General features: G+C 42.4%; 1 protein-coding gene across 1 annotated transcript in view; it reads left to right on the top strand.

Annotated features, from left to right (window-relative positions):
• Positions 1-26,482, top strand: part of LGR4 (leucine rich repeat containing G protein-coupled receptor 4) — a 102,239-nt gene that overhangs the window by 48,064 nt on the left and 27,693 nt on the right. The window contains exon 2 of the mRNA XM_052652851.1: positions 8,269-8,340. Within this exon, the coding sequence (XP_052508811.1) occupies positions 8,269-8,340 (72 nt within the window). The remainder of the gene's footprint in view (positions 1-8,268; positions 8,341-26,482) is intronic.

Genomic DNA, 26,482 nt, shown 5'->3' with positions numbered 1-26,482 from the left:
CACACCATGCAAATCAAGATATAGACCATTTCCACTGGGCCAGAAAAGTTCTTTCATTTCCCTTTGTAGTCAACCTTTCTCCTGTCCCATCCATTTATACCTTGTTCATGGTCATAAGTGTGTGTTTAATTTTATGAGAAACTGGCATGCTGTTTCCAGGGTGGTTGTGCCACTTACAGTGTGTGAGTTCCAGTTTGTCTATATCCTTGCCAGCACTTATTGCTGTCAATTTATTTTTTTTGCATTTTCAGTTCAGTTCAGTTCAGTTGCTCAGTCATGTCCGACTCTTTGTGACCCCACGGACTGCAGCATGCCAGGCTTTCCTGTCCATCATTTTGCATTTTAGCCATTCATATAGCTGAGTGCTATCTCATTGTGATTTAATTTGCATTTCACTAATGACTAATATTGAACATCTTTTTACGTGCTTTTTGCCATTTGTGTAATCTTTTGTCATTGTGTAATAAGTGAAGTGCCTATTCAAACCTTTTGCCCATTGAAAATTCAGATTTTTTTATTGACTTTTCAGAGTTCTTTCCAGGTTATAAATACAATCCTTTATCCCAGATGTGTTTTGCAAATGTTGTCTTCCAGTTTGTTTTATCTTTTTAAATTTTCTTAACAGTGGCAATAGAGCTTTGAAAGTCTTTAAGAATGCTAAAAGGGGTTTTCATCCATGAAAGTAGATGATTATAAGATGAATTCAGCATTCTCTACATCTTCTATAGCCAAAACTTTTTTACTGTATTTTTATTATTTTTTTTTAAGATTTGAAGACTGTATACTAACTAGGATATTCAAGTACCTTATTAGACAATGACTTTACAAGATGGTAACTCTTCTTGGCAATAATTAACATCTATTTTTGTGTCAGTTATGGTTGTTCTGGGCTGCCCTGGCAGCTCAGACGCTAAAGAATCTGCCTGTAATGGAGAAGACCTGGGTTCAGTCCCTGGGTTGGGAAGATCCCCTGGAGAAGAGAATGGCAACCCACTCCAGTTTCTTGCCTGGAGAATTTCACGGACAGAGCAGCTGTGAGCTGCTTTGTGACCCATTGGGGTCACAAAGAGCCGAACACATCTGAGCAACTAACGCTTTCACATGGTTATTGTAACAGCTCACCTCTTAAGGATTGCAAGGCTCAAGAAATCACGTTTTGGATTCTCTCTGCTGGGAAGCACTGAGCCTTTGTGTTTGAAACACCAGGGAAGATGCCAGATAGTATGGAGCCAATTTATCCTGCTGCCTAAAATTGGAGTGGAAACATTTTACACGGCATCAGAAGGGTGTCCATCATGCCATCTAGCAGTGAGAAAACATGTAAGGTCAAAAAATATCTCAGAGCAAACTGACTAAAATGGCTCCCATTCTATTTTGGCCCCATTTCTGCAGTGTAATTAGAGAGCAGTATCTTTACACCTATGTAGCTGTTCTTATTGCTTCCAAAATGCAAGAATGCATTTAGAAAGGTTAAATTTAATTGCACGTTGCAACAATGTCTTCAGCAGTAATAGCCAGGTAAGAATAGAGCAGACTGATGAATTTTAATTAAAAGAAAGTAAGAGAACTGTGAACCTATCTTTTGATATAAAAACCTCACCACCCTAGCTCAGTGCCTTGCACTTATATGGGTGCTTTGTACTTATATGGGTGCTTTGTACATAGTTGTTAAATAGGTGACAGTGTATCTCCTTGTCTCTGGAAAAGAGACTTATCTCTTTTCTTTTTGGCACAGTGATTTCCAGGTGCAAAGGCGATCCCTCTCATGATGTATGGCCTGCCAAAAAATAGCATCGAGATATATATTAAATACGCTTTCCTTAAAAGATACGTTCAGAGAATTTTTTTTTTTCCATTTTGCAAGTGAAGAATACAAGTCAAGAGATACACATGTTTAGAATGATAGCATTTCATATTGCTGAAAATATATACCATCCATAGAAAAAGAACCTGTAATGTCTCCCATAAAATAGAACAGTGGTTATTCCTGAATATTGATATTGTTGATGGTTTTCTCTGTATTTCAGTGCTTTAAGAACAGCAAATATAGATTGCTTTGTTGTTATAAAAGTGGTGAATGAAAGAGATCACTTGCCCAAAGGTTCAGAATCCTGTCAGAAAAGAAATTAAACTTGGGACTGCTCTGGTAGCCCAGTGGCAGTCCAGTGGACTGAACTCCCAATGTGTGGGACCTGGGTTCAATCCCTGGTCAGGGAACTAGATCCCACATGCTGCAACTAAGACCTGGCACAGCCGAATAGATAAACAAATATTGAGGGGGAAAAAAGGGAATTAAACTCTTCATGCGCCTTGTCTGGAACCTTGGTGGTGTGTGTGTCTACATCACTTCTCTGTGAGAGAGACCTTCCCTTCCAGTGTGTCCCACCAGGGACGTTTTTCAAGTGTAGTTTTAGTTTTTTGTTTTTGTTCAAACAGTAGACATCTGTGGGCCTGAAAATTTTTGGTGGATGACAAGACCCTCGAAAAGTCATTGGAATAGTATTAGTTCTTTATTATTGTCACCGTGTGTCTGCTGAGTTTCAGGACATCACCACCATTTTCTGGGGAACGGTTTAGAGAATGATGTGTTTTGTAGAAGCTGTTTGTAATTTATTAAATATAATTTATCAACTTCTCATATGGCCGGGTAATATTTGTGTTACTACTACAGCAAAAGTGCAGTTTTATCTCACACAAATAGGAGGGTTTATTCAAAGTTAGATAATATTGGATCAATCACAGTATATTTAAAATTAAATAACCCCATGGCAAAAGGCCCAGACCAGCAAGCATGCGGTGGCGAAGTCCGTGGTGGTACACTCTGGGCCATCAGCAAACAGGTTGGGCTCGCTTCGGGAGCATTTTACAGGGATTTTAAAAGGTACCTTGTTGAAACATGATGTTTCTCTCTACTCAGGAGATACTTTAGCATTAGTGAATTTTATGAGTGGAAAAAAGATAGTTTAACCACTGGGGAGATTTAGCAGTTTCAATTAAACAATTGCACCCTTTCAATGTTAATTTTGAAGTCGGTGACTGCTGGTATTGGAGGGTTCACCTTTATTTTCCTAGTGGGGTGATGTACTTTTGCACTTTTGATCTCTATTGTAACAATTGGGGAATATTACACTGGGTCTGATATGCGTGTGCCCTGTTCCAGTTGGTATACCTTGAGAGGCCTGAATTATAAAGAAATCTGTTATGGAACCAGTATGTATAGAAAGCATACATTCAGGCATTTCCCCACATTAAGTAAAAGTTCTGGGTTCTGTCTCCTGGTTCATCACTTATGGTGCAAAGTCCTCCTGGCGCAAAGCCATTTGAAAATGGCTCTTATCTTTCCTGTATTTCTAACAATTTTCCTATGAGGATGTAATTTCCTACCTCCTTCTCTCCCTGTCTCCCTTCCTTCTCTGTCATCAACCAGGCCTCAACGTTTTACTTGTTTTTAAACAAAAATTCTTTCATCTCAAAGAGCTCTTCTATCTCAACATCTTTGACTCCTGGAATTCTGGAGTTTAGAATGCAGGTTTGTAGTTAGGAACAACTCCAGGTTCTAGACCTTCTGCACCATTTAGTATTTCCCTTGTGTAAAAGTGGTTTCTTTTCTGGGAAAGAAGGCCACCAAAGGCAGTGAGGTGCTTGGCCTGCTGGCTCTCAGTCCAGTGGATTCACACAGCTTTTGGGAGCAGTAAAACATGGACAATGATGACATAACACCTGTTACTTATTTAGCTTTTTATACATGACTTGACATGGGGCTTCCCTGGTGGCTCAGTGGTAAAGAATTGGCCTGTCAATGCAGGAGATGCAGGTTCAATCCCTGGGTCAGGAAGATACCCTGGAGTAGGATATGGCTACCCACTGCAGTTTTCTTGCCTGGGAAATCCCATAGACAGAGGAGCCTTGTGGGCTACAGTCCATGGGGTTGGACATGACTACTGACTGAGCAACAGCAATGTGACTTGACATTTTCTGGTCTTCACAGGCTGCTATGGGACTTAGTTATTACTGCCTTCTTTATCTAAATGAAGAAGCCAGGGCTCAGAAAAGATGACCGGTTTGCCCAAGATCACACAGCTAATGCTGGTGAATCCATATGAAAGCCTTAATCTTCGAGGCCTGCGTCCTTCCATTTATGCCAGGTTGGCTCCAAAGAAGGCCATGCATTCTCTTGAAATCACTCTTTGGAGGCTTTTGAGTTGGTGGTCTCTGACCTCATAAGGTTATTTTGTTTTCTACCTTATACTTATTGTCTTCATAGGAACCCAGGATTGCAAATCTCAGGGTTTAACTACAGATGTTCCTGGCTAGATTGTGTTGCTCATCATGAATGTCAAAGCACTGACCTAGGGGTGTTATCTTCTAGCTAAAAATTTTCTGTACCATTTTCTTTTACTTATGTACTTTAGTAATTTATAGGCCCATGAGCCCAATATATTTGTAATTATTGGCTTAGGGCTTCCATTTGTAAATTGTTACAGTTAAGTCATCACCCCCAGCATCCAAAGCCTGGAGCTCTCTTGCTGGTGTTGGTGATGTCAGGTCTGGAATCTACTTTTGGGGCTGTCTGTGGGTTGTTTATCACCATTAGCCCTCATTATTTTAAATGAGTACCCACCCACCTTATACTCTGTAACCACATGTTTCCAGAGCTTCTCTGGAGATTATATCTTGCAGGTCCCCCCTCCCTTTCTTTTCTTTTTCTTCTCCTTACTTGCAAATGCTTTGTAAATGAGGCCCAGAAAAATATGAAGGAAAACACCTAAAAAGATAGTATGTGAAATTCAGACCAGTTTGGAAACAAGTATTGCTTCTGACTCTGAAGCTTTGGGAGAAAAAAAAAAAAAAAAAAACCTCACCAAGTGTGTTTAACACATATTAGTTTGTAAATATGGAGTCCCACTAATTGCATTTATAGCTCACAGCAAAACTACCTGTTATGTCTTGTTACTCTGAGGGGGGAAAAATGAGAGAGTTATATAGGTGTATGTATTTTACAAAACTGGAATTCAGGGAAGAGTGTGGTGTAAATTCTTTTATAATTATGTGTCTTTTTCTACTGAGGCAATTAGTCAGTTTTTCTGTTGCTGTGATGGTCACCTGAATTCAGATGTCCCAAACTTAGAGGAAGGGCTTCCCAGGTGGGTAAGAGAATTCACCTGCCAATGCAGGAGATATGGGTTTGATCCCTTGTTCGGGAAGATCCTCTGGGGGAGGAAATGGCAACCTGCTCTTGCCTAGGAAGTCCCTAGGACAGAGGAGCCTGGTGGACTGCAATCCATGTGTCACAAAGAGCCAGACATGACTGAGCACACGCACATGCGAATTTAGAGGAAATGGTATGGAGTGCCTCCTTTCAATTACGGTTGTCCTCCTTTCCCCTGTTATTGGAATGACTAAAGAACACCAAAGTTGTGTGATATTTTGCAGAATCACTGCTTACTCATTATTTTGCTTTTCCGCGTGATTAAAAGTTTTGTGGTATTCTTAACAATGGTTTTTTTGGTTAAAGGTAAATGTGTTTTGGTTAAAGGTAAATGTGACAGAGGATGAGACGGTTGGATGGCATCACCGACTCAATGCACATGAGTTTGAGTGAACTCCGAGAGGCCTGTTGTGCTGCGGTCCACGGGGTAGCAGAGCCGGACACAACTGAGCGACTGAACTGACTGCACCGAAATGTGTTTCCAGTGGAAGTGGTTCAGTTGTTTTCTAATGACAAACCAGGAGTCTTTAAATGTTGCTTTATGGTCAGTTTTCAGAAAGCTGCCTTTTCCATCAGGTGAAAGTGAAAGTGAAGTCGTGTCTGACTCTTTGCCACCCCGTGTGCTGTAGCCTACCAGGCTCCTCCATCCATGGGATTCTCCAGGCAAGAGTACTGGAGTGGGTTGCCATTTCCTTCTCCAGCGGATCTTCCCGACCCGGGGATCGAACCCAGGTCTCCTGCATTGCAGGCAGATACTTTACCCTCTGAGCCACCAGGGTCTGTGAACCTCATGTATTTTCATCAGGAAGGGTGAGCACCTCCATGAAAACTACCAAAAAAGTGAATCACGGAAGTATATGTCAGGCCAGGAAGCACTCCAGTACATCAGTGAAGCTCCCCACCCCCACCATTTTACAGATAAGCAAACCAAGGCCCAGGATTAAACAGCATTCCTTCTGACCCCTATTGGGGTGCTGTTTCTCTAGTATATTGCTCCAGTGTTTGTGAGAAATGAAAGGCTCCCCCCTCCCCTTCCCCAGGGATAATAATAGTTAACTAAATTAGTATCAGGGCCTGTATTTAAAAATAATAATTCCTAGAAAAGTGTATTAATTTTATTTTCTTATAAATTATCTTTAGTAGAATTTGAGTTGTTTTTAATGATAGACAACTTTGGAATGCATGTGAATCCCTTTGGTCAGAGGATTCATCTCCAGAGAATTTTCAGAATTTTGTTTCTTCAATAGCTAAAGCTATTTATAGTTTTATTATTATTATCAATATTATTATTATTTTCAAGCAGAAGCGCTCTTCCTGAGATCCTCTGATTATCTTGCCAAGGTCTTGGGGGCAGCATCCCTGCCTCTTTTTAACCTTGGGTGGTCTCAGGATTTGCTTTATGTCCTAACTACCGCTGGAGCGAAGTAGCAGGATCCAAATGATGTTTTAAAAGACTCGAAGTTTGGAGTTAAGATCTTGGGCTCTGGAGCTCACATGTCCTGTTACACCACTTGCTAGTGGCCTCAGGGAGGTTGTTTTGCCCCAGGAAGCCTCAGTTTCCCCCTTCATAGAATGAGATCAACGTGCAGTCTTATCCCCTGATCGGTATTTGTGACATGTCAGCTGCTACTGCTGTTTTTGCTATTGCATTGTTATTATTATTCCCAAGCCAAGACGCTTCCCAAACATGCCTTGAAAAGGCTACTAAGAAGGAAAGCAAATTCCACTTTTAACTGTTGGTGAGAGGGAAGGTGGGGAGAAGGGACTGACCCACGTTGATACTCAGTGTGCTTTAACGGAAAATGTTACCTGATCAGAGTAAGGAAAAGAAAGTGGTATTATTGTCAGCTGGTTTCTGTGTGTTTGATTTCTCTTCCACTTTCTTAGACCCATTTGTCTGATCCAGTCATGGGAAAGTCACATGTGTGAATTTTTACGGTGCTTTATAGAAAGGAGAGACCTGTGGGCTGAACCACAGAATTTAACAGCAGATAAAAAGGCAGGGGCGGGCTTCCTTGGTGGCCCAGTGGTGAAGAATCCACCTGCCAATGCAGGAGATGCAATATGGACCCCTGGGTCAGGAAGATCCCCTGGAGGAGGAAATGGCAACCCACTCCAGTATTTTTGCCTGGAGAATCCCATGGACAGAGGAGCCTGGCGGGCTGCAGTCCATGGGGTCGCAAAAGAGTCAGACAGGACTTAGCGACAAAGCAGCAGCAGCAGCAACAAAAGAAGCAGGGGCACCTGGGTGAGGCGGGCAACCCAGAACCTGCAGGGACTGCCCCTGGTGAGGCTGCCTTCACCTGCGTATCACACTGTCCAGATCAAACAGAGTGTGGAAGGAGAAAGCCAGTCCAAAAGACAGCTGTCAGAGAAGAAGAAAATGGTTAATAAAGTGGTTTTTTTCAGCTGCGTGAACTAGTTAATTGCTGAGTTATATTGTCGAATGGGTACCCTCCTTGCTGCTGTCTCTTTAAGGGAAAACTGGAAGTGGACCACATACCTGTCATGTACGCACTTGTTTGCAGCCTGCATCTATTCATAGGCTAAGAATGAAATCTACTTACAACTATTACCTGGAGGACTTTTATAGGTTTTGCAGAAAATATGACTGGGGTACAGTTAGGACCTGTTTTCTTATCCCTGACAGTGGCTTAAGAAGCCACCGTACCTGTAGATCTCTTTTATCAAGTTCTGGGTATTTGTTTGTTTATTTTTGTCAGGTACACAGTACATTGAATACCAGAGCCCTGAAAGGCCACACCAGCTCACTCATTGTAGGTAGTTGGAGACATTTTTTTTCCAAGAATACTTAAAGGGCAAAACCCCAGGATCTGGATATAGCATAAATGATGGGATATAATTTTTAATAAAACATTGAGCTTTTCTGTTTTCTTAACATTGCATTCCGAAGCTAAATAGTGACTATTCCTGTGTCTGTCTTCTATGCTCATTTTTCTTGCTTCTTTACAAAATTTTATCACCCAATTATTTTTCTGTTGAATTAAGTGCTGTAAGTATAATATAATTAACAATCTCCTTAACTTTATGTTTTCCAGGGATATCAGCATGAATAACATTACTCAGTTACCAGAAGATGCATTTAAGAACTTCCCTTTTCTAGAGGAGTTGTAAGTATTCTTTTGAGAACTGTTCGTTTGTTTGAGTATTTCTCCTTTTCTCTTTGGAAATTCTCACAACAGAGATTGTCTACTGTTTCTCAGGGGACACTCAGAGAACTGGGTTCACTGGCCTCCGTATAGTGGAAACCATGTGTTTTGGGGGAAACAGACTTGAGTTTTTAAGAAGTGTGATCACTGAAGTTATTTTTGAAAGTCAGGATGAAAAACGCTACTTCCATGGGACTTTTTTGCTGCAATTGTTATGACCACGAATGAGGCAGTGACACAGGTTAATTACAGCGCTATCCCAAGATAACAAGGCTGCCGTGTAATTACTATGATTGCCACAGGAGTTGCTGTGTGGGCAACAGGCCCGTAAAGAATAATCCACAGCATTTCAGGGTCACGACGCAGCAGATGACCTCAATGTAACCCAGCAGAAAACTTTCCTCGGCTATGGGCAGGTGGTCTTTGGAAGTGGGGCGAAAACATGGAACATCCTTCGCGTCTCTGAGAACACCTTTAACGTTAAGCTTGTTTCTGAACTTGGCAGTGTCATCTCTCATTTCCAATTTAACAGCTTACATGGGGGAGAAGTTCTTTCCACCTGTAACCTCCATTTTGTTTTTCTCTCCACACTATTTAAAGTTCACCATCAAAATAAGCACTTTTAGATTTTATAGGAATTGGCAAAGATCAGTAGCTTTTAAGAATTCAGATGAAAAATAAAATAAAGTCATAGTTGACTTGAGTTAAATGGAGGGCTTTAAAAACAGCTAAGCTAATGGATTATGTAATATGTAGAGGCAAGAAGGTGACAGTTTGATGGTAAGAACATCAAAGAGCTATAGCCCTGAAGGAATCTAAATTCATATTACAGATTGTGCCCTACAGCCAGCTGTTGAGTTTTAGATCCAAGTCAGTGACTGTCTCTCCTATCTTAGGTCGGCCCCTCCCTGCACATGGGGAATCAGAATCGAAAATAAGACAAGCAGGTTGTGCTCCCAGTTTCTGACACTGTTGAAACAGCAGTTAAGGATTTAGTAAAGTTAAGAAGTTTTTCTTCCCACACTACTTAATTGAACGTAATGTTCCCACAGCAAAAGTTGGACAGAGATTGTTTGCCACTTCCAAGCTTGTGAACTGGGTCAAGTTATTTAACCTCCCTCGATTCAGTTTCTTTGTCTATAAGGTGCAGATAAGACAGAATGAATTAAAATAGATGTTAAATACTTAGGACAGTGCATGAAGCAGGGTAAGTGTAATGTAAATGCTGGCTGTTATTTATTTCATCGTTTTAAAAGTGCTTAAGGTGGGGGTGGTGCGGGGAGCAGCAGCTTGTTATACCAATTGTCATGGATTACAAGGTTTCAATGTATGTTTTACTTTATTTTTGCCTGTTTGTTTTTTTTTCCCCCTTGAGTGAAATTAATTCTTTTGTAAGAAATAGCTCTTTGTTTTTAATTAGACATTTACATTGAATGAAAAAGCAGTGAGCTGTGTATTTGAAGCCCCCCAGTTCCCACCCTCCCAATCAAGCTCAAAGATGTCTCACCTATTTCTTTTCATTTCACATAAAGTTTCAGCCTTTAGGATTAGTCTCCCTTTACAGAAGTAATCACACAGTGAAAGGCCATTCATGAGCATGGGTTCAGCTGTTGGGTCACCCCCAGAGATATGAGACGCACTGGGCAGGAAATGGAGACGCCCTCCTTGTTCTGGTGAACCATGTGTGCACACCACATTGTCAATGCCTTTGACTGTGCCAGCCCCCTTGGAGGGATTGGCGGTGAGCGCCTGGATATGGAGTCCTCCCTGGCTAATCTCTGCTTTGTAAAGTTCGCATCTTGGATTTCGTAAAACTCTCAAATGACCAAGCATACATCAAGCTCACAAATTCTGTCAACTGAGAGTTTTAATTGGAACCAAATTGGATTTGATTGCTAGTCGTTTGCAGCAAGATTTTGTTCGCTTCACATTCTGCTTATGGCAGCAAGAAAGCCCGTCCTGTGAAGTCCGTACAGCTCCTGTAAATACTGTATGGGATTTCAGAAATGAATTTGGTCAGGAGCACTGATGGTTAATTTTAAAGAGTCCTTCAGAATAGTCTTTCATATGCTGGGTATACTTACAGGCATTTGAGGGAATTTCTTTTCCATGTTAATAGAATCAGGGTAAAAAAGCCCGTTTTTTTTTTTCTTTACAAAACACCGTAGCAGAGTTTGACATTCCAAAATGATGCTGCCAGGAGTATTGTAATATTTCAGGAACAGCATCACCCTTTGTCCAAAAGTCATCTGGAAGTCATTTAAGAGTGATTGTGAAGCTGAAGTGCCCGGAACAGAAATGAGTGATTTACTGAGGGCTTTTTTTTTTTTTTCCACAATAGTTAATGAGGTGTGCTTTACATGATGTGACTGGTTTGGCTGAATTTTATATGATAATCCGGAATGCTGGGAGTATTGGGTGGAATCAGTTCCCAACTTAAGAAGTGTTTATAGATGTTAACGCATTCACTTGTTCTTTTGACAAACACTAAATCGTGCTCTGTGCTGGGTCCTATGATGGGTGTCAAAGACACCAAGACAAGTTAAGTGTGGTCTTTGTCCTTGGAGTTGACAGTCTGTCCAGTCCCATAGCCACTAGCCACAGATGGTTGTTTAAATCTAGACTTAGAATAATTAAAACTAAAATAAATGCTCAGTTTTTAGTGGAGCTAGCCATCTTTCAAGTGTTCAGTAACCACCTGTGGTTAGTGACTCTTGTGATGGACAGCGCAGATGTAGACAGTTTCCATCACTGCAGAAAGTTCATTTGGACAGCAAGGGTCCAGAGGAAGAGGTGGAGCTAACACTTGGTGTGGCGTGGTGAAGATTGTCCCAGTGTGTGCAGGGGCAGCGGAAGCCTGAAGTAACCTGTTTATTGAGACTGGAGGATTTGGGAAAGGCTTTCCAGAATAGCTTCAGCTGAGTCTTGAAGGACACATGAGAATTAGCTAGGTGAGGATGGGTAGGAAGGGTGCTCCAGGAAGAACCTTATAGCATGTGCAAAGGCATGGAGGTAGACATTTCAGAAGTGTTAGGACACAAGATGACGGTTATTGCAACTGAAATAGAAAAATGTGAAATAGTGAAAGGTAGAGAAATGTGAGGAGATGAGGCCAGATCACCAAGGGACTTTTTAAGCTAAGGAGTTTAGACTTTATCCTGAAGGAGCTGAATTGGGTATGAGGGTAAGTGATAGGGAGGAGACTAGGATTTTTTTTCCCTGAATGACTAGATGCCATTCACTGATTTGTTTTCCCCCCCTCTGTTTCTCTGGGAATCCAAAAACATAGGATCTAACCCTAAATTCAATACGTAAAATGTGTAGTCTTGAGACAGTCTATTGATTTCCACATCTCAATTTCCTACTCTTTAAAATGGGACTCTTCACAGTAGTATTGTAAAGGGAAGAGGGAATTATTCATGTAAAAGTGCTTTGTGACCATAAAGTGCTCTATTGCATGAGTAATGTAAGTTTCACTAATCCTATTAAACATTGCTGTCTTTCTGGAAGTATTTGGGGGAGAGGTTGTTTAGCTTGGAGATGGGAGTTGGAATGGGCCCGTATAGATTTCTGTTAGTGATATGAAAGGAAAGGCAGAATTTGGGGAAAATATTAGGTCAGCACCCACGAAGTTGGTGTCTGATGTGATGCTGTGTGCTCGGTCACCCCATCATATCTGACTCTTTGTGACCCCATGAACTGTACCCACCAGGCTCCTCTGTCCATGTAATTTTTCAGGCAAGAATACTGAAGCCGGTTGCCATTTCCTACTCCAGGGGATCTTCCCAACCCAGGGATCGAACCTGGTCTCTTGGGTCTCCTGCATTAGCAGATGGATTCTTTACTTCTGAGCCACCAGGGAAGTCCCCATACTACACATTGCTGCCATAGTATTTTGGCTGTCCTTGAGGCCTGTCAGGGCATTGGTAGCCATTTAGGGAATGGCTGAAATGTGGAGTTGTGAAATTGATTTAATTAGAAACAGGAGAAGGAATATCCAACTGCTTTTCCATAGGCTCCCACTGAGAAATCCGTGAATGTTACTATGAGCTTAGATGTTGCAACAGCAGTGGAAACTATTGCCAGCTTTGGCACTTGTACCGTTATTGTTTAATACATACTATAAGACTAGGCTAGTTCTATCTGTTTCAAAATGTACTTTGACTTTGGAACTCTTTACAATGCTAAAGTGAAAATTAGGTCTCTGAGTACTTGTTTTTTTGGGCAGGTGGGTCTGTAGGACAATCAATTCCTAGTAGAGACATTACAGAAGAAAACTAGTATGTAATTTGAACAGGAAAATAAAGAGTGGGTTAACATTAAAAGTTATAAATATTTTAATTTAGCCAATAGTTGAACACACACACACAAACGTACATGCAGACAATATAAAATATGTGTACATTTTTTTCAGAACCATTTGAAAGTAAGTTGCAATCGTTGAATTCTCCTTTACTTCTAAACAGTGCATTGTTTATTCCAAAAACACAAGGGTATTTGTTTAAATAATTGCAGTGCAGTTGTCAAACAGAAAACTAGATTCCTATGTATTATTTGGTCAGTAATATTATTTAGCAAAAAAAAAAAAAAAAGAAAGTAGAATTCTGGTTCAGGATACATTTAGAACCACAAATTGCACCTGGTTGCTGTGTCTTGGTAATCCATTTTGATTTTCTAAAGCTAAGTTTTATGGTCTCTAATTGAGTTACTGTATATAATTAAAATTGGTCAAGCCTGGCAAAAGGAAGTTATTTTAGGGTTCAATAGCAATAATAATGGCAGCCAAAATTTATTGAGAGTTTATTATGTACTAAGAAACTTAGAGCATATAATCTGGTTTACTGCTCACGTGACTCTTATATATCATCATGCTAATTTATAGATGTGGACAAGGAGGCTTTAGAGAGGTGAAAAACTCACTAGGTCATTAGTCAATATCAGAGCCAGGATCTGAATTCATGTCGATCTGATTCAAGTATTTCATCTTAATTTCTAAGCTGTGCTACTGTCTCAAGAGGCATAGGATTGGAAAGAAGCTGAAGAGGACACCTATTGACTCTGATCTATAATGCTAAGTATGTCCCAAGCTAACTGTCAAAGATGGTTGGCTGCCTAACATATTCCTTAGTAAGGTCATTGAACAGAAAACTTTTTAACAAAGAGATCTCCCTAGAATGAGGTTTTCTGGTCTAGCCATACCATGTTATAGATGAGATTATCAAGGCTCAACAGTAGATGAGTGACATGTTCCAAGTGCTACAGTCGGTATGCATCTGAGCCAGAATTAGGCCTACCTAGTTCAACGCCGTGTCCACTGTGTCCTCTCACCTTTTGTATCTGAGATGCAGAAGTAGTCTCAAATAGCCTTACTGGGTTGCCTAGAGCTCTAGAGAGTAGCAGACTCTGTTCTCTTCCAGTACTTCCAAGGAATTTCCTTTGCTTCCAAACTAACATTTGACTCACTTAACATTTACTCCCTTGATGAAGGCTTCTCAGATAAGCTTTTTCAACTGCAATAATTTCCCCCTGTGATTTTTGATAAATTTGACTGTGATATTTGACAGTTCAAAAATGTTTTCTTGGAATTCTCTTGTTCCACTTTATAGTGCCTTGGTACGATGAGTTGGTAGTGAAGATCCCTACATTTGCTGTTAGAAACTACGTAGTCATCTCACAGAGGCGTATGGGTGCTCTCCGAGTCATACCCTTCCCTGTGTGTAATGTGGGGACCTCTCAGATTCGGTTATAATGGTGAGAAGAGAAATGAGAGGGATCCTGTACTTATCGGACCTTCTGTGTACCAGACAGGTCCTCCTAGAGCAAGGATTGTTTTGTTTGAATTCATAAAACTCTGTGGGCTATATGTATTCCCATTTTGGTGATGAGGAAGCTGAATTTTTCTTGAGGTTGATTTCCCAAGGTCACATAGCCTGTTAGTAATGGGTCTGATTTCAATCCCACATCTGACAGTGTAGATGTGAAAAAAAAGGACAAGGAAAGACTTCATTAGACAATTCATTGAGTCATCAGACTTGTGTTAGGTAAAGCGCTGTGTGCATTGTTGAAGTCAACTGAGGTTCCTGCCTTCAAGAGAGATGAATGGTGTAGTAAAGTTACCGGAGTTCAAAGGAGAAAGGAAGGGAGATAACTTCTAGCAAAAAAGATTAAGGAAGGCCTCATCAAAGACTTGGCATTTCTAGAGAGAGCCTCAAGGGATGGCAGAGTTATTCATGAGGAGATGTGGAAAAAGGAGGATGAGCAAAGATATGGAAATAAACTGGGACAGAAAGAAGGAGTGCTGGGTTTGGTTTGATTTCAGAAGGGATTTCTGTTGGTTTGATTTTAGAAAGGATTTCTGAAAGGATATTCTGGGAAGGAAACCTTGAAAGGAGTCGAAGGCCAAGCTGAGGACATTTCTTGGCAGACTCGTGGAGGAGGGTCAGGTGTTGTGTGGCTATGGAATTTTGAGCTAGGAAATGACTTGGTCAGACGTGACCTTCCATCATATCAATGTAATCTCATAGCACAGAGTAGGATGCTTGGGACTGAGTGAGTGCAGGGAAACAGATGAAGACGATAATGGCAGTAGTCCAGGTGAGACCTATGGGACTCTGAACTCAGGTAGATGAAAGATAGTAAGAGGGAAGAGGGAACTTGGCCTAAGGTGTTATGCAAATAGACTCAAGAGGATGTCTCAACTGGGATGGCAGGGGTTGTTGTCAATAACACTTCACTTTTATTTTATTTATTTATGTTTGTAGTTGCAGCATGCGGGATCTTTAGTTGCAGCAGTTGAACTCTTAGTTGAGGCTTGTGGGATCTAGTTCCCCGACTAGGGATCGAACCCCGCCCCCTGCATTGGGGAGCATGGAGTCTTAACCACTGGACCACCAGGGAAGTCCAGTCCAGCACTTCACTTGTAGATTACCAGGAGTTTGGTGGTATTTTGACAAAACTAAAGACCATGCAGTAAGAGAAATTGGTCCAGAAGAGAAGATAGTACGTGCAATTCTGAATATACAGCTTGATTTTAGGTGAGAGAGGCATAGGGACACCTGGAAATATAGATGTGAAGTCAAGACTTGAGATGGATGGGTGGGGGATTCTAGAATGGAGTTTCATGGGTATAGATTTTAGAGTCTTTTATTTTGAGGGGATTACTGGAAACATTAGGTAGAAAGAGCTTGCCAAAGGAGAGAGGGCAGAAGGAAAGGGAAGAGGGCCAAAGACAACTCATTGGGAAACACTTGAATCAGGGTGTGGGAAGAAGACCAAGTGCCAGAGGAGCAGGATAACTAGGGCAGAACCATGCTCTGGGAGCTGTGGGAGGGGAGGCTTTTCACAAGAATGAAGGATCAACATTGACATGCTGGAGAAAGGTGCCTACAGCCAGATCATAACAAAAGGCCTTGCAGTTCATTTTTTTATTTTAAGAGCCCTCTCTACTGAGGGTTGTGAGAGTGCCTGTGGGGTAAAGAAGTTCATCTTAAAGCAGGCGTTTGGGGACTGCTAGTAGGTAGTTTCTGATTTGGAGAGAAAAGATGGTGTCTGAAATACGTCTGTTACCTGACAGGAGTCCACAGGGTGTAAGAGACAGAACCCCAGCTGAGGTATCATAGAGGATTTATTGTTTCAGGTAGATCTAGGAAGTCTAGCGATGGAGTTGGCTTCAGATGGTCCTGGATCTTGGGGTTTCACAGTCATGAGAGTTTTCTCATGCTTTCCATATCTCAGCTTCAGTTGTGTCTATGTTAGTGTTTTTAGATTTTGTTCTTTCCTGTAGTATTTAGCCTGTCTCCATATAATGGGTAAAATAACCTTCAACAGCCCCACATAAGTCTTTGCATCTTGATATCCAAGATGAGCATGCAAAATCTTCCTTTTTGCTTTTAGCAGCAAAATCCCCAGAGGACTTTAGTTGGCCAGACCTGTCCCATGGGTGAGTCCTTGAACCAATCACTCTCCTCTTTGGGTTGGTAGGGTCCATCCTGGGTCCTCGACTTATCCCCACTAGGACCACCTGGAGTGAAGAAGTAGCCTCCCAAAGAACTTATAGTGGAACCAACAGGCTCTGAAACTTTGTCCTACAGTGCTTAGCAGCTTAGAAGTAGAGGCAATAGAACGTGTGATATACTCAGAATTGGGGTTTAAATTAGTATTTCATAAGCAACTAGGGGAAATCAAGTAGGAGAATCAACAGTTCATTGTTACAGTGTTTGACATGGAATTCAGAAAGTGTAGAGAGGATGATGAAACCACAATTTGCTGGCGCATTTACCTATTTTAATCAAAGCTAATTATTTGTTCTTTGACTAAAAGTAGTACTGTCTACAAGTAAGTGAACATGTCTTTAATATTCTATAAGCATGATTGAATTTTCCAGTAAGGAAATAAGCAAAGTCATTTCTTTCATGTATTGTTCACTCTTTGTCAAGCCATGATTTGTTCTGTAGTAGAATTTTAATTCAGAATTTGTTCATCATTTGCCCCTGTTGGCTTTTATGTATACATCAAAGATTATGTTGCTGCTAAGTCACTTCAGTCGTGTCCGACTCTGTGCTACCCCATAGACGGGAGCCCACCAGGCTCCCCCATCCCTGGGATTCTCCAGGCAAGAACACTAGAGTGGGTTGCCATTTCCTTCTCCAATGCATGAAAGTGAAAAGTGAAAGTGAAGTCGCTCAATTGTGTCCGACCCTCAGCAACCCCATGGACTGCAGCCCTCCAGGCTCCTCCATCCATGGGATTTTAAAGGCAAGAGTACTGGAGTGGGGTGCCATTGCCTTCTCCGAAGATTATGTTAGACATGCTAAAAATACTTGTATCATTGACGTACTTGGCTTTGTAAGGAAATAATCCTAAAATTAATGGGTACTCAATTTTTAAAATCTGGATGCATAGGAAGATAAGGAGAAGGGAGGAAAAATAATGACCTGTATCTTACCATAGGAAATATGTATGGTTAACAGTTTGTTGTTTATTCTTCTCAACTCTTCTCTTAGTATTTGTATGTAATTCCTTTTCTCAGCATGATTGGTTAAGACCAATCAGAATTTACTCATGGAGATGAGTCACATTTGAACAAACCTAAGCTCTGCCAGGAAGGCACGGCTGGGTATTTGGTAGGCAACCAACAGTATGTGCCGTGGTTCCTCTCTCTCCTATTCACGTCTTACTTGTTTTATCTAGTCTGTTTTGAGCCCCTTCTGCTACTAAAAAGCCTTCCCTGGTCTTCCTTTTCCAGATTCCTCTTGCACCTTCTCTGCTCCTCCCCACTTAGCACTGGATTGAATGCCTTGTTATTTCGCGTTCTAGGTGTGTCAGTCCACACCTATCTGTTCAGTTCCACAGACTCTGCTCCGAGGGCAGCGCCCTGTCACTGCTCTGCTGTGTGTGGCCTTTGGTGACAGTGACTGCATTTGAGAGTTTGGAATTGAGGGAGGGGTTAAGACAAAGGATCTCTTCTTATTTTGAGTTTATTGAAGTAATAAACCTTATCAGCCTATGTAAAAACTGCATTCCATTGAAGGTTTATATTGAATGAATCATCCTTATTTAAAAGAAATGAGAAATGTCTTGGGAAAATTCAGTACTTACTTTGCCCTACCTGGTATTTGGCTTATAGTAGAAGGTCAGTATTTGTTGGTTATGTTAGCGGTAAATTTTTTTCTTATGCTGTAACATGTTTCCTCATATGGATGGATATTTTGTGTGTTTAGTGCCAGAAGATAAATGACTGGGTTGTCAGGATAAACTTTGCTCAGGAAATTGTAACTGTTGCCAGGGTTTTTATTGATTTGCCTATAAAATAAAGCCTTCTATGGGTTACTGACTATACAAGGAAGTGGCATATATAAAAGGGTCGTGGGTGTCGGGATAACTTAAGTTTCTTTGAATTGAATAAAGCTCTTTTAGTATATGGTGGAGTTCTAAATGGGCTATAGCCTGAGTTTTAGCAAGGACAAGCTTATTTTTGATTAAGCGTTGCTGCTTTTCTTTTTGTATATTTAAACATAAATACGTAATATTTTACATATATATATGTATGTATATGAAATAGTTTTCCCCTTCTCTGTGAAGGAAGACTGCATTGAAAACCTTGGGAATTTCCATAATGAGAGTTTTTAGTACAGGCATGTTTATAAAACATTTAATTTTTATATATACTTCTATGAAAGTTACATGAAAGTATAAAATTCTTCCCTGGTAAGAGAAGAAATAGGGTAAAACATTATTAGTGGGTTCAGGACTCTCTGCTCTACTGTATCAGATAAAGTTTATTTAACCTTGGTAGGAAGCATGTCCAAGGAGACCTATCAAGGATGCTAGTCGATTGCTGGCCTTCTGTATTCGCTAGGAAAAGAGCCATGTGCTTTGGTCCTTTGAAAGTCATTTGTAGAAAATAACACAAAACAACATGGTTCTGTTTCTAGAGTTTCCATTATTTTATTTTGATTACCTTATACAATTTCTAAGATTTACATTCTTTAGCTATGCTGTAGGAATTTAGACAAAGCACAGAGGAAACAGAGGCTCACTTTTCTCATCTGTTAAAAAAAATAAGAGCAGACCCACTATGACATAGTAGGGTAATGACAATATAAACTGTTATACAAATGTTAGTTTTTGTTAAGATGTACTGATACCAAATATCCCTAACAGGGAACAGTCCGTTTCTTTTTTTTTTTTTGTAGTATTTGGCCACCTTGCTCAGCATGAGATCTTAGTTCCCCAACCAGAAATTGAGCCTGAGCTCCCATCACTGGAGTCGTAATCACTAGATTGCCAGTGTTTTGCCTTTTTTTTTTTAAATAAAAGGAAGTCTCTCCCCTACCCACCCCCCCACTTGAGTTCTTAATTTTTCACAGGAGCCAGCAGAGTTCTGAGCCCATAGTAGGGCCTTAAGATACAAATAAAGAGATGATTAAGGACTTATTAGAGGTATGCACTATAAGTTTTTTTTTTTCTTTCAAAACTGTTGCATACTTTTTGGGTCTTGCTGATGTCCAATTATATTTAATAGGAGACGGTTGCTCACCTCCTGTTGGATGCTCTCCCGTGGCCTTCCTTGCCCAGTTCAGTGTTGAACTGGAAATGCCATCTCCGAGGGCAGAGTCATGGGCTGGTGGTTGCGTCTGTTGTACTTGGCACGGAGCGTGACGCCATGCAGATCCACCCACTTGAGAGAATTTAATGGCATCGCAGGAGGGGCAGCCTGGAGGTGTTTGGGTCCCATCTGCAAGAGGTCATGTGCGTGGCTTTGAATGCAGCTCTGTCGGGTGGGGACGTGTAGCTGTGGAAAGAAATGGTGAGGGAGACAAGGAGCCACGGCCGCGGGGGGTTACATCAGTGGGGGCCCCCTGAAGGGAAGGCTGGTGCTCACAGTTGTTTTCTCTCAGGACTTGCCACAAGGTCAGACCATCTGGTGGCCACCTCTGCAGAGGAGCAGAAGGCACATGAGTGGCTGGGAGACTGTGGCTCTGTAACCTCCGGCCGGGACCTGTCCACCAGGTGACAGAGAAATTGCCACGAGCCAGGCTGGCTGTTGTCTGCGTGCAGAGTGTGCTCAGGCCTGGGCCTTCCTGCTGCAGTTGCCTCCCTCTTCTCATTCCTCCCCATGGCTCTCACAACAGCTGCTGGAAGCTTCTGACCCCTTCTCCGCCCTCCCCCAGCTCGATCCATGTGTCTAGTGAGTGTGGATAGTGCAGTCCTTACCCTACTGTTTTCCCGGCTGGAATTCCAGCCAAATGACCACAATGACATTTCTGTCCCAGACAAGAAGAAACCTAAATCCAGGCACTTCTCAGAGACATAACACCAATTGGCGTACCCTCTAGTTCACACCCGCCTCTCGTGTTTCTTTTAAACTGCTTCCCAAGTGAAGAAATCCCAGTCTAATTCAGCACATCTCATGAAGGTATGAACCCTCTGGCATGGATAACCGTGGATCAGTGTCCATTAACTGGGGCCAGTCCAGCTTTCCTATTTCTGGGAGGGTTGGCAGATAAAAAATATCATGTAGCATGTGCACTAAGAATCAAGAATATAATTGCAAGCTCCAGCCTTCCCTAGAAGGAGCCCCGGATGTGAGTGCCTGGTCCTTATGAATAATAAATGCACCCAAAACAGACTCGGAAAGACATTCTTCACTGAGCCACTTGTATCCTGTTTCCTGGAACAGTTCCAAGTCCGATGGGCGTGCGGAAGGCTAATGGATTGCTGTTTCCCTCTCCTCCACCCTCTCTCTGTCTCTCTCCTCTCCGTCTCTGCTTCTGGGACTGTTGTAACAAGCAGAATAAATAGGAGTTGCCTTGAGGTAGACCATGTCCCCGTTGGAAGTCCTGCTAGACTCGTTTTAATTCTGTGTGATCGGGTGCACAACCCCAGCCTGTGTTGAGATAACACTGTTGATCAGGAGACTGGTGTTCTCATATTCAAGGTCCACCCCTCTTGCTTAAGAAAATACACTACCGGAACATGTTAAGAAAGAACATTGTTACTGTAGCACTTTCAGATCAAACCGAGTAGTTCTGTCCTGTTAGGAGAGTGGAGGGGAGTGGGGGAGTAGCAATGAAACAAGAGGAGAAAACGTGCAGAAGAGTCAAGATCATGAGTCAGCTTTTCCCCACACCTAAAGTTAGCAGTGTTACCTTTTTCTTGAATCTGGTCTTATATTGGGGCTTAGTTGAGGCATTAGAGCAAACACCAAGGGTCTGTTTCATCGAAGGTCCCACACAAGAGGATCCAGAATGAATATGATCTAGTCCTGTCCATACGGCCCCTAAATACAGTTGAAGGAGATGCACCAACTTAATAACCAGAGGCAAAGTAAAACGCACCCAATGAGAGAGCTTCATCTAGGATACTCTGTGGAATCCAGGGAAGGGGATGTCATAGCAGTTCCACATTGATGGCAACATCCAGCTTGTAGTGATGAATAAGGTTTTCAGCTGGCAGAGAGTGGAGTAGGGTATTTCAGATGAAGGCAGTGCCATAAACAGAGGATCTGAGGTGTGAAAGCAGGGTGTTGCTAAAACATAGGATACAAGGAACATTCAGGAAGAAGGTGAGAAAGGAGAGGAGCATGCTGAAGGTCTAGCTGATTCAGCTGTAGTGGGGGAAGCATTTGGGGAAATGCTCAGTGGTGCTTTTTTAAGGTTTAGATCTCCCAGTGTTACAGCGAAGTGGTTTGAGGCAAGACTCTCGTGGAGGTTCATGGCAGTGATCCAGGAGGAAGAAAAGGAGGGTCTAGCCTTGGGTGGCAAACCAGGGAAAGTAAGAATGGACGGATTGAGACCTTCCACGGGGTTCTCTATGGCTTTTGGAGATGAATGAGCTGCGGTGGGGGGAAGAGGGTGCAGACGGGGGGGGGGAGGGGTGGTGATGTCTGGGACTGGCCACCGTCAGTGGCAGAAAATGGGACCACTTTTCGCGTCACTCTTCTGTTCTCACTGAAATGAGGTTTTGGTTTATTCTTCCCTTTAGCGCTTCATAATCATCACAATAATAGTAAAAGATACAAATGTCATCATTTATCTAGTTAAAAATTTTATGGAGCCAGCCAGTAGGTCCTCATGAAGTGAGTTACAGAGAGAACTGTTGGGTGTGCGGACCAAGAAAGAGAAGGAGCTGGCCTTTGCTAGTAGAGGGCCGTGGGTGACAAATACTTCCTCGAGATCAGCCATCTCTTGGTCCTCAGCTTCTGGTGTGCTTAGTCCCTCAGGTGTGTCTCTTTGCAACCCTTTGGACTGTAGCCTGCTGGGCTCCTCTGTCCATGAGATTTTCCAGGCAAGGTTACTGAAATGAGTTGCCATTTCCTCCTCCAGGGAATCTTCCTGACCCAGGGGTCTTCTGTTTCTCCTGCATTGCAGGCTGATTCTTTACTGCCTGAGGAAAAGCACAGTGGAGAGTGCTTTGTATCCTAAAGAGTCGGAGTGAGTTTAGGGCTTGCTGCCTGCCACTCTTAGCCACCCAGGGATCCCATCTTACCCTACTATGCCGCTGCTCATCTCTGACTGTGGGGAAGATGCCCCGTTGGTCTGTTGAAAATTCCTCCATAATTGCAGTTCTGAGCTCCTGATGCCTCAGTCCCTGCTGTGAGCTCTGCTCTGCTGAGAGCTGTTGCTCCTCAACCAAGGCTATTAACTCGCCCAGGTCCACTGTGTTTCACCTTCTGGGAATTATTTCCCAACCTTTGGTGACACACCAGAGGCATCAAATTGCCGAAGGACACAGATAAGCCTTGGAGCCAGCCCTGTGAGAACTGGAATGCTGGCCCCTCTGCTTACCCGCTGTGTGACTTCTGCCAAGTCACCTAACGTCTCAGGGACCCAGAGAAGTAGGGCCCCTGTCCGGAGAAGATTGAAAGACAAGAATGTAAACTACCTAACTCAGTGCCTGCAACTACTGTGGGGACATGACATAGTAGGCTTTTCCTTCCAGAGTTTGGGACTTTGTCCCTAACCCCATTCTTTATTCACTTTGGTCTCTCCTGGGTGTGAGTTTTGGGACATGAAGCATCCATAGTGTCTACTATAAGAAATACTAGGGGGAAAATAGAAGTACTAGCTCATAAAATAAGCAAAATGTAAAGAGACTTGGGAGGGAACAGTTGCTGAAGCTGCAGAAGCTTTATTAAGCTGCTGTGTTTATTATTCATTAACCCAGCTGCTTGGTAAACATGGGTAGATGCATTCCCGAAGGCTCCACTTGATCTGTTTACTCTTGTAAGGAATCAAGTAATCAGAGTGGTGTGAGTAGCCTGCTCTTGGAGGTTAGGCTCCTTTAGTTTTCCCAGGGTTTATAAAGAGACAGATCCTTGGGAAAGGGAAGCGAATATTTTGGCTAATGTGGTTCAGCGCTCTTTTCTGTTGACAAGTAAAGGTAATCATACTTTGTAAAAACCATTTTTTCAATACAATAGAATGAACTCCTCAAGGAAAGCCCATAGATAGGGGAACATTCAAAACCAATATTAGAGATAAAATTCTTTGACAGCCTTGGTCTGTTTACAGTGTTTGTTTTTTGGTGGACTCAGCTTTTTAAAGCTGATCTTTCAGATAATAGTCACTTGCCCTCCTGGGGACAATGGAATCTGTTCTCCCTTCTAGTCCTTATGGTCCAGTTTCATCTTATAAACTGTGACCTTTTGAACACTGCCTTCCAGCCCTGAGGATTATCAGTTGAATGTAATTCGTGAGTCGGGGGTATAGAAAGTCCCTCGAGAGGGCTTGTCCTAAGCCTGCACTAAGGTAGGCTCTGGGGTGCCATCTGTTTTCCGGGAGGAAATGCTGAGAATGCAGTTTCTGACTATTGGGTTGACACACTTGTGGGTGGCGACAGAATTGTGAAATGCAAGACCTGTTCTCGGAAGCTTTTGTATTTGGCCTATAAGACTAACGTGCTAGAAACAACGAGTAGAAGACAGCCTGTTTAATGACCACACAAGGCATGTTTATGGTAAGAACTGAAGTTTTTGAGGGAAGTTACACAGGTGGTGAAAATATACAGCCTTGACGTACTCCTTTTCCTATTTGGAACCAGTCTGTTGTTCCATGTCCAGTTCTAATGGTTGCTTCCTGATCTGCATACAGGTTTCTCAAGAGGCAGGTCAGGTGGTCTGGTATTCCCATCTCCTTCAGAATTTTCCACAGTTTATTGTGATCCACACGCTCAAAGACTTTGGCATAGTCAATAAAGCAGACATAGATGTTTTTCTGGAACTCTCTTGCTTTTTCCATGATCCAGGGGATGTTGGCAATTTGATCTCTGGTTCCTCTGCCTTTTCTAAAACCAGCTTGAACATCTGGAAGTTCATGCTTCACGTTCTGCTGAAGCCTGGCTTGGAGAATATTGAGCATTAATTTACTAGCGTGTTAGATGAGTGCAATTGTGCGGTAGTCTGAGCATTCTTTGGCACTGCCTTTCTTAGGGATTGGAATGAAAACTGACCTTTTCGAGTCCTGTGGCCACTGCTGAGTTTTCCAAATTTGCTAGCATATTGAGTGCAGCACTTTCACAGCATCATCTGTTAGGATTTGAAACAGCTCAACTGGAATTCCATCACCTCCACTAGCGCTGTTCGTAGTGATGCTTTCTAAGGCCCACTTGACTTCACATTCCAGGATGTGTGGCTCTAGGTGAGTGATCACACCATCATGATTATCTAGGTCGCGAAGCCCTTTTTTGTACAGTTCTTCTGTATATTCTTGCCACTTCTTCTTAATATCTTCTGCTTCTGTTAGGTCCAGACCATTTCTGTCCTTTACCGAGCCCATCTTTGCATGAAATGTTCCCTTGCTACCTCTAATTTTCTTGAAGAGAGGAAGAAGCACAAGCTGGAATCAAGATTGCCAGGAGAAATATCAATAACCTCACATATGCAAATGATACCACCCTTATGGCAGAAGGTGAAGAGGAACTAAAAAGCCTCTTGATGAAAGTGAAAGAGGAGAGTGAAAAAGTTGGCTTAAAGCTCAACATTCAGAAAACAAGATCATGGCATCTGGTCCCATCACTTCATGGCAAATAGATGGGGAAACAGTGTCAGACTTTATTTTGGGGGGCTCCAAAATCACTTCAGATGGTGATTGCAGCCATGAAATTAAAAGATGCTTACTCGTTGGAAGGAAAGTTAAGACCAACCTAGATAGCATATTCAAAAGCCGAGATATTACTTTGCCAACAAAGATCCGTCTAGTCAAGGCTATGGTTTTTCCAGTGGTCATGTATGGATGTGAGAGTTGGACTATAAAGAAAGCTGAGTGCTGAAGAATTGATGCTTTTGAACTGTGGTGTTGGAGAAGACTCTTGAGAGTCTCTTGGACTGCAAGGAGATCCAGCCGATCCATTCTGAAGATCAGCCCTGGGATTTCTTTGGAAGGAATGATGCTAAAGCTGAAACTCCAGTACTTTGGCCACCTCATGCGAAGAGCTGACTCATTGGAAAAGACTGATGCTGGGAGGGACTGGAGGCAGGAGAAGAAGGGGACGACAGAGGATGAGATGGCTGGGTGGCATCACTGACTCGATGGACGCGAGTCTGAGTGAACTCTGGGAGTTGGTACTGGACAGGGAGGCCTGGCGTGCTGCGATTCATGGGGTTGCAAAGAGTCGGACACGACTGAGCGACTGAACTGAACTGACTGACACTGGTGGTGCTAATGGTAAAGAACCCACCTGCCAATGCAAGAGACACAAGACACAGGAATTGATCTCTTGGTCAGGAAGATATCCTGAAGAAGGGAATGGCTATCACTCCAATATTCTTGCCTGGAGAATTCCGTGGACAGAAGAGCCTAAAGGGCTACAGTCCATGGGGTCGCAAAGAGACGGACTCAACTGAACAACTCAGCACCACTCACACTGGAGTCAGGAATTTAAGAAGTGAAGGTTAGGTCATGAGGTGAAGCATTTAAAGATACAGTGGTGAAGCTGGCTAGTTCAGACCACATGCTGGGGAGGGATAGTTTTATTTTTTTTAATGTTGATTTGGCTGCTTCAGGTCTTAGCTGTGGCATGTGGAATCTTAGTTTTCCAACCAGGGATCGAACCTATGTCCCCTGCACTGGAAGGCAGATTCTCAACCACTGGACCACGAGGGAAGTCTCCAGAAATAGTTTTAAATACAAGCATTGAAAAATCTTAACACCATCTTCGCCAGTCCCTTCTTTTCTTTTCCATATGGTGAAACCTGAGAGGTGAAAGGCCATGAGGCTGATGATCTGCAGTGAACTATTGTGAGCCTGGATTGAGGAATACCCTTGACTGACATGCAGTTCAGAGCCTAGGTGCTAGGGTGCCTTGTGAGAAACTGTGCAGGATGAGACAGCTTCCTAGGGAGGATTTAGTTGAGGAGCATGAACCTTGTGTTAAAACTGTAGCACTGCCTGGGAACCTGGCATGATTGTCCTTGCAATTGAAGAAATAATTCTACACACTCACTCTTTGGGTTTCTGAGTCCTCTCTCACTTTCCCACTGCCCCCAGCACCCACACATCTTCCATCCAATTACTGTGTTAACACTAAGAAATGATCAAGTGTTATCCTTTCCAGGGCTATTTGTATTTTAACTGGGATGAAAACTTCCAAGAAAGAATATTGC

Source organism: Budorcas taxicolor, chromosome 15, assembly GCF_023091745.1.
Source record: "Budorcas taxicolor isolate Tak-1 chromosome 15, Takin1.1, whole genome shotgun sequence".
Classification (NCBI taxonomy): Eukaryota; Metazoa; Chordata; class Mammalia; order Artiodactyla; family Bovidae; genus Budorcas; species Budorcas taxicolor.
The sequence above is the reverse complement of the archived record's forward strand: the minus strand, read 5'-3'. Positions and strand labels throughout refer to the sequence as shown.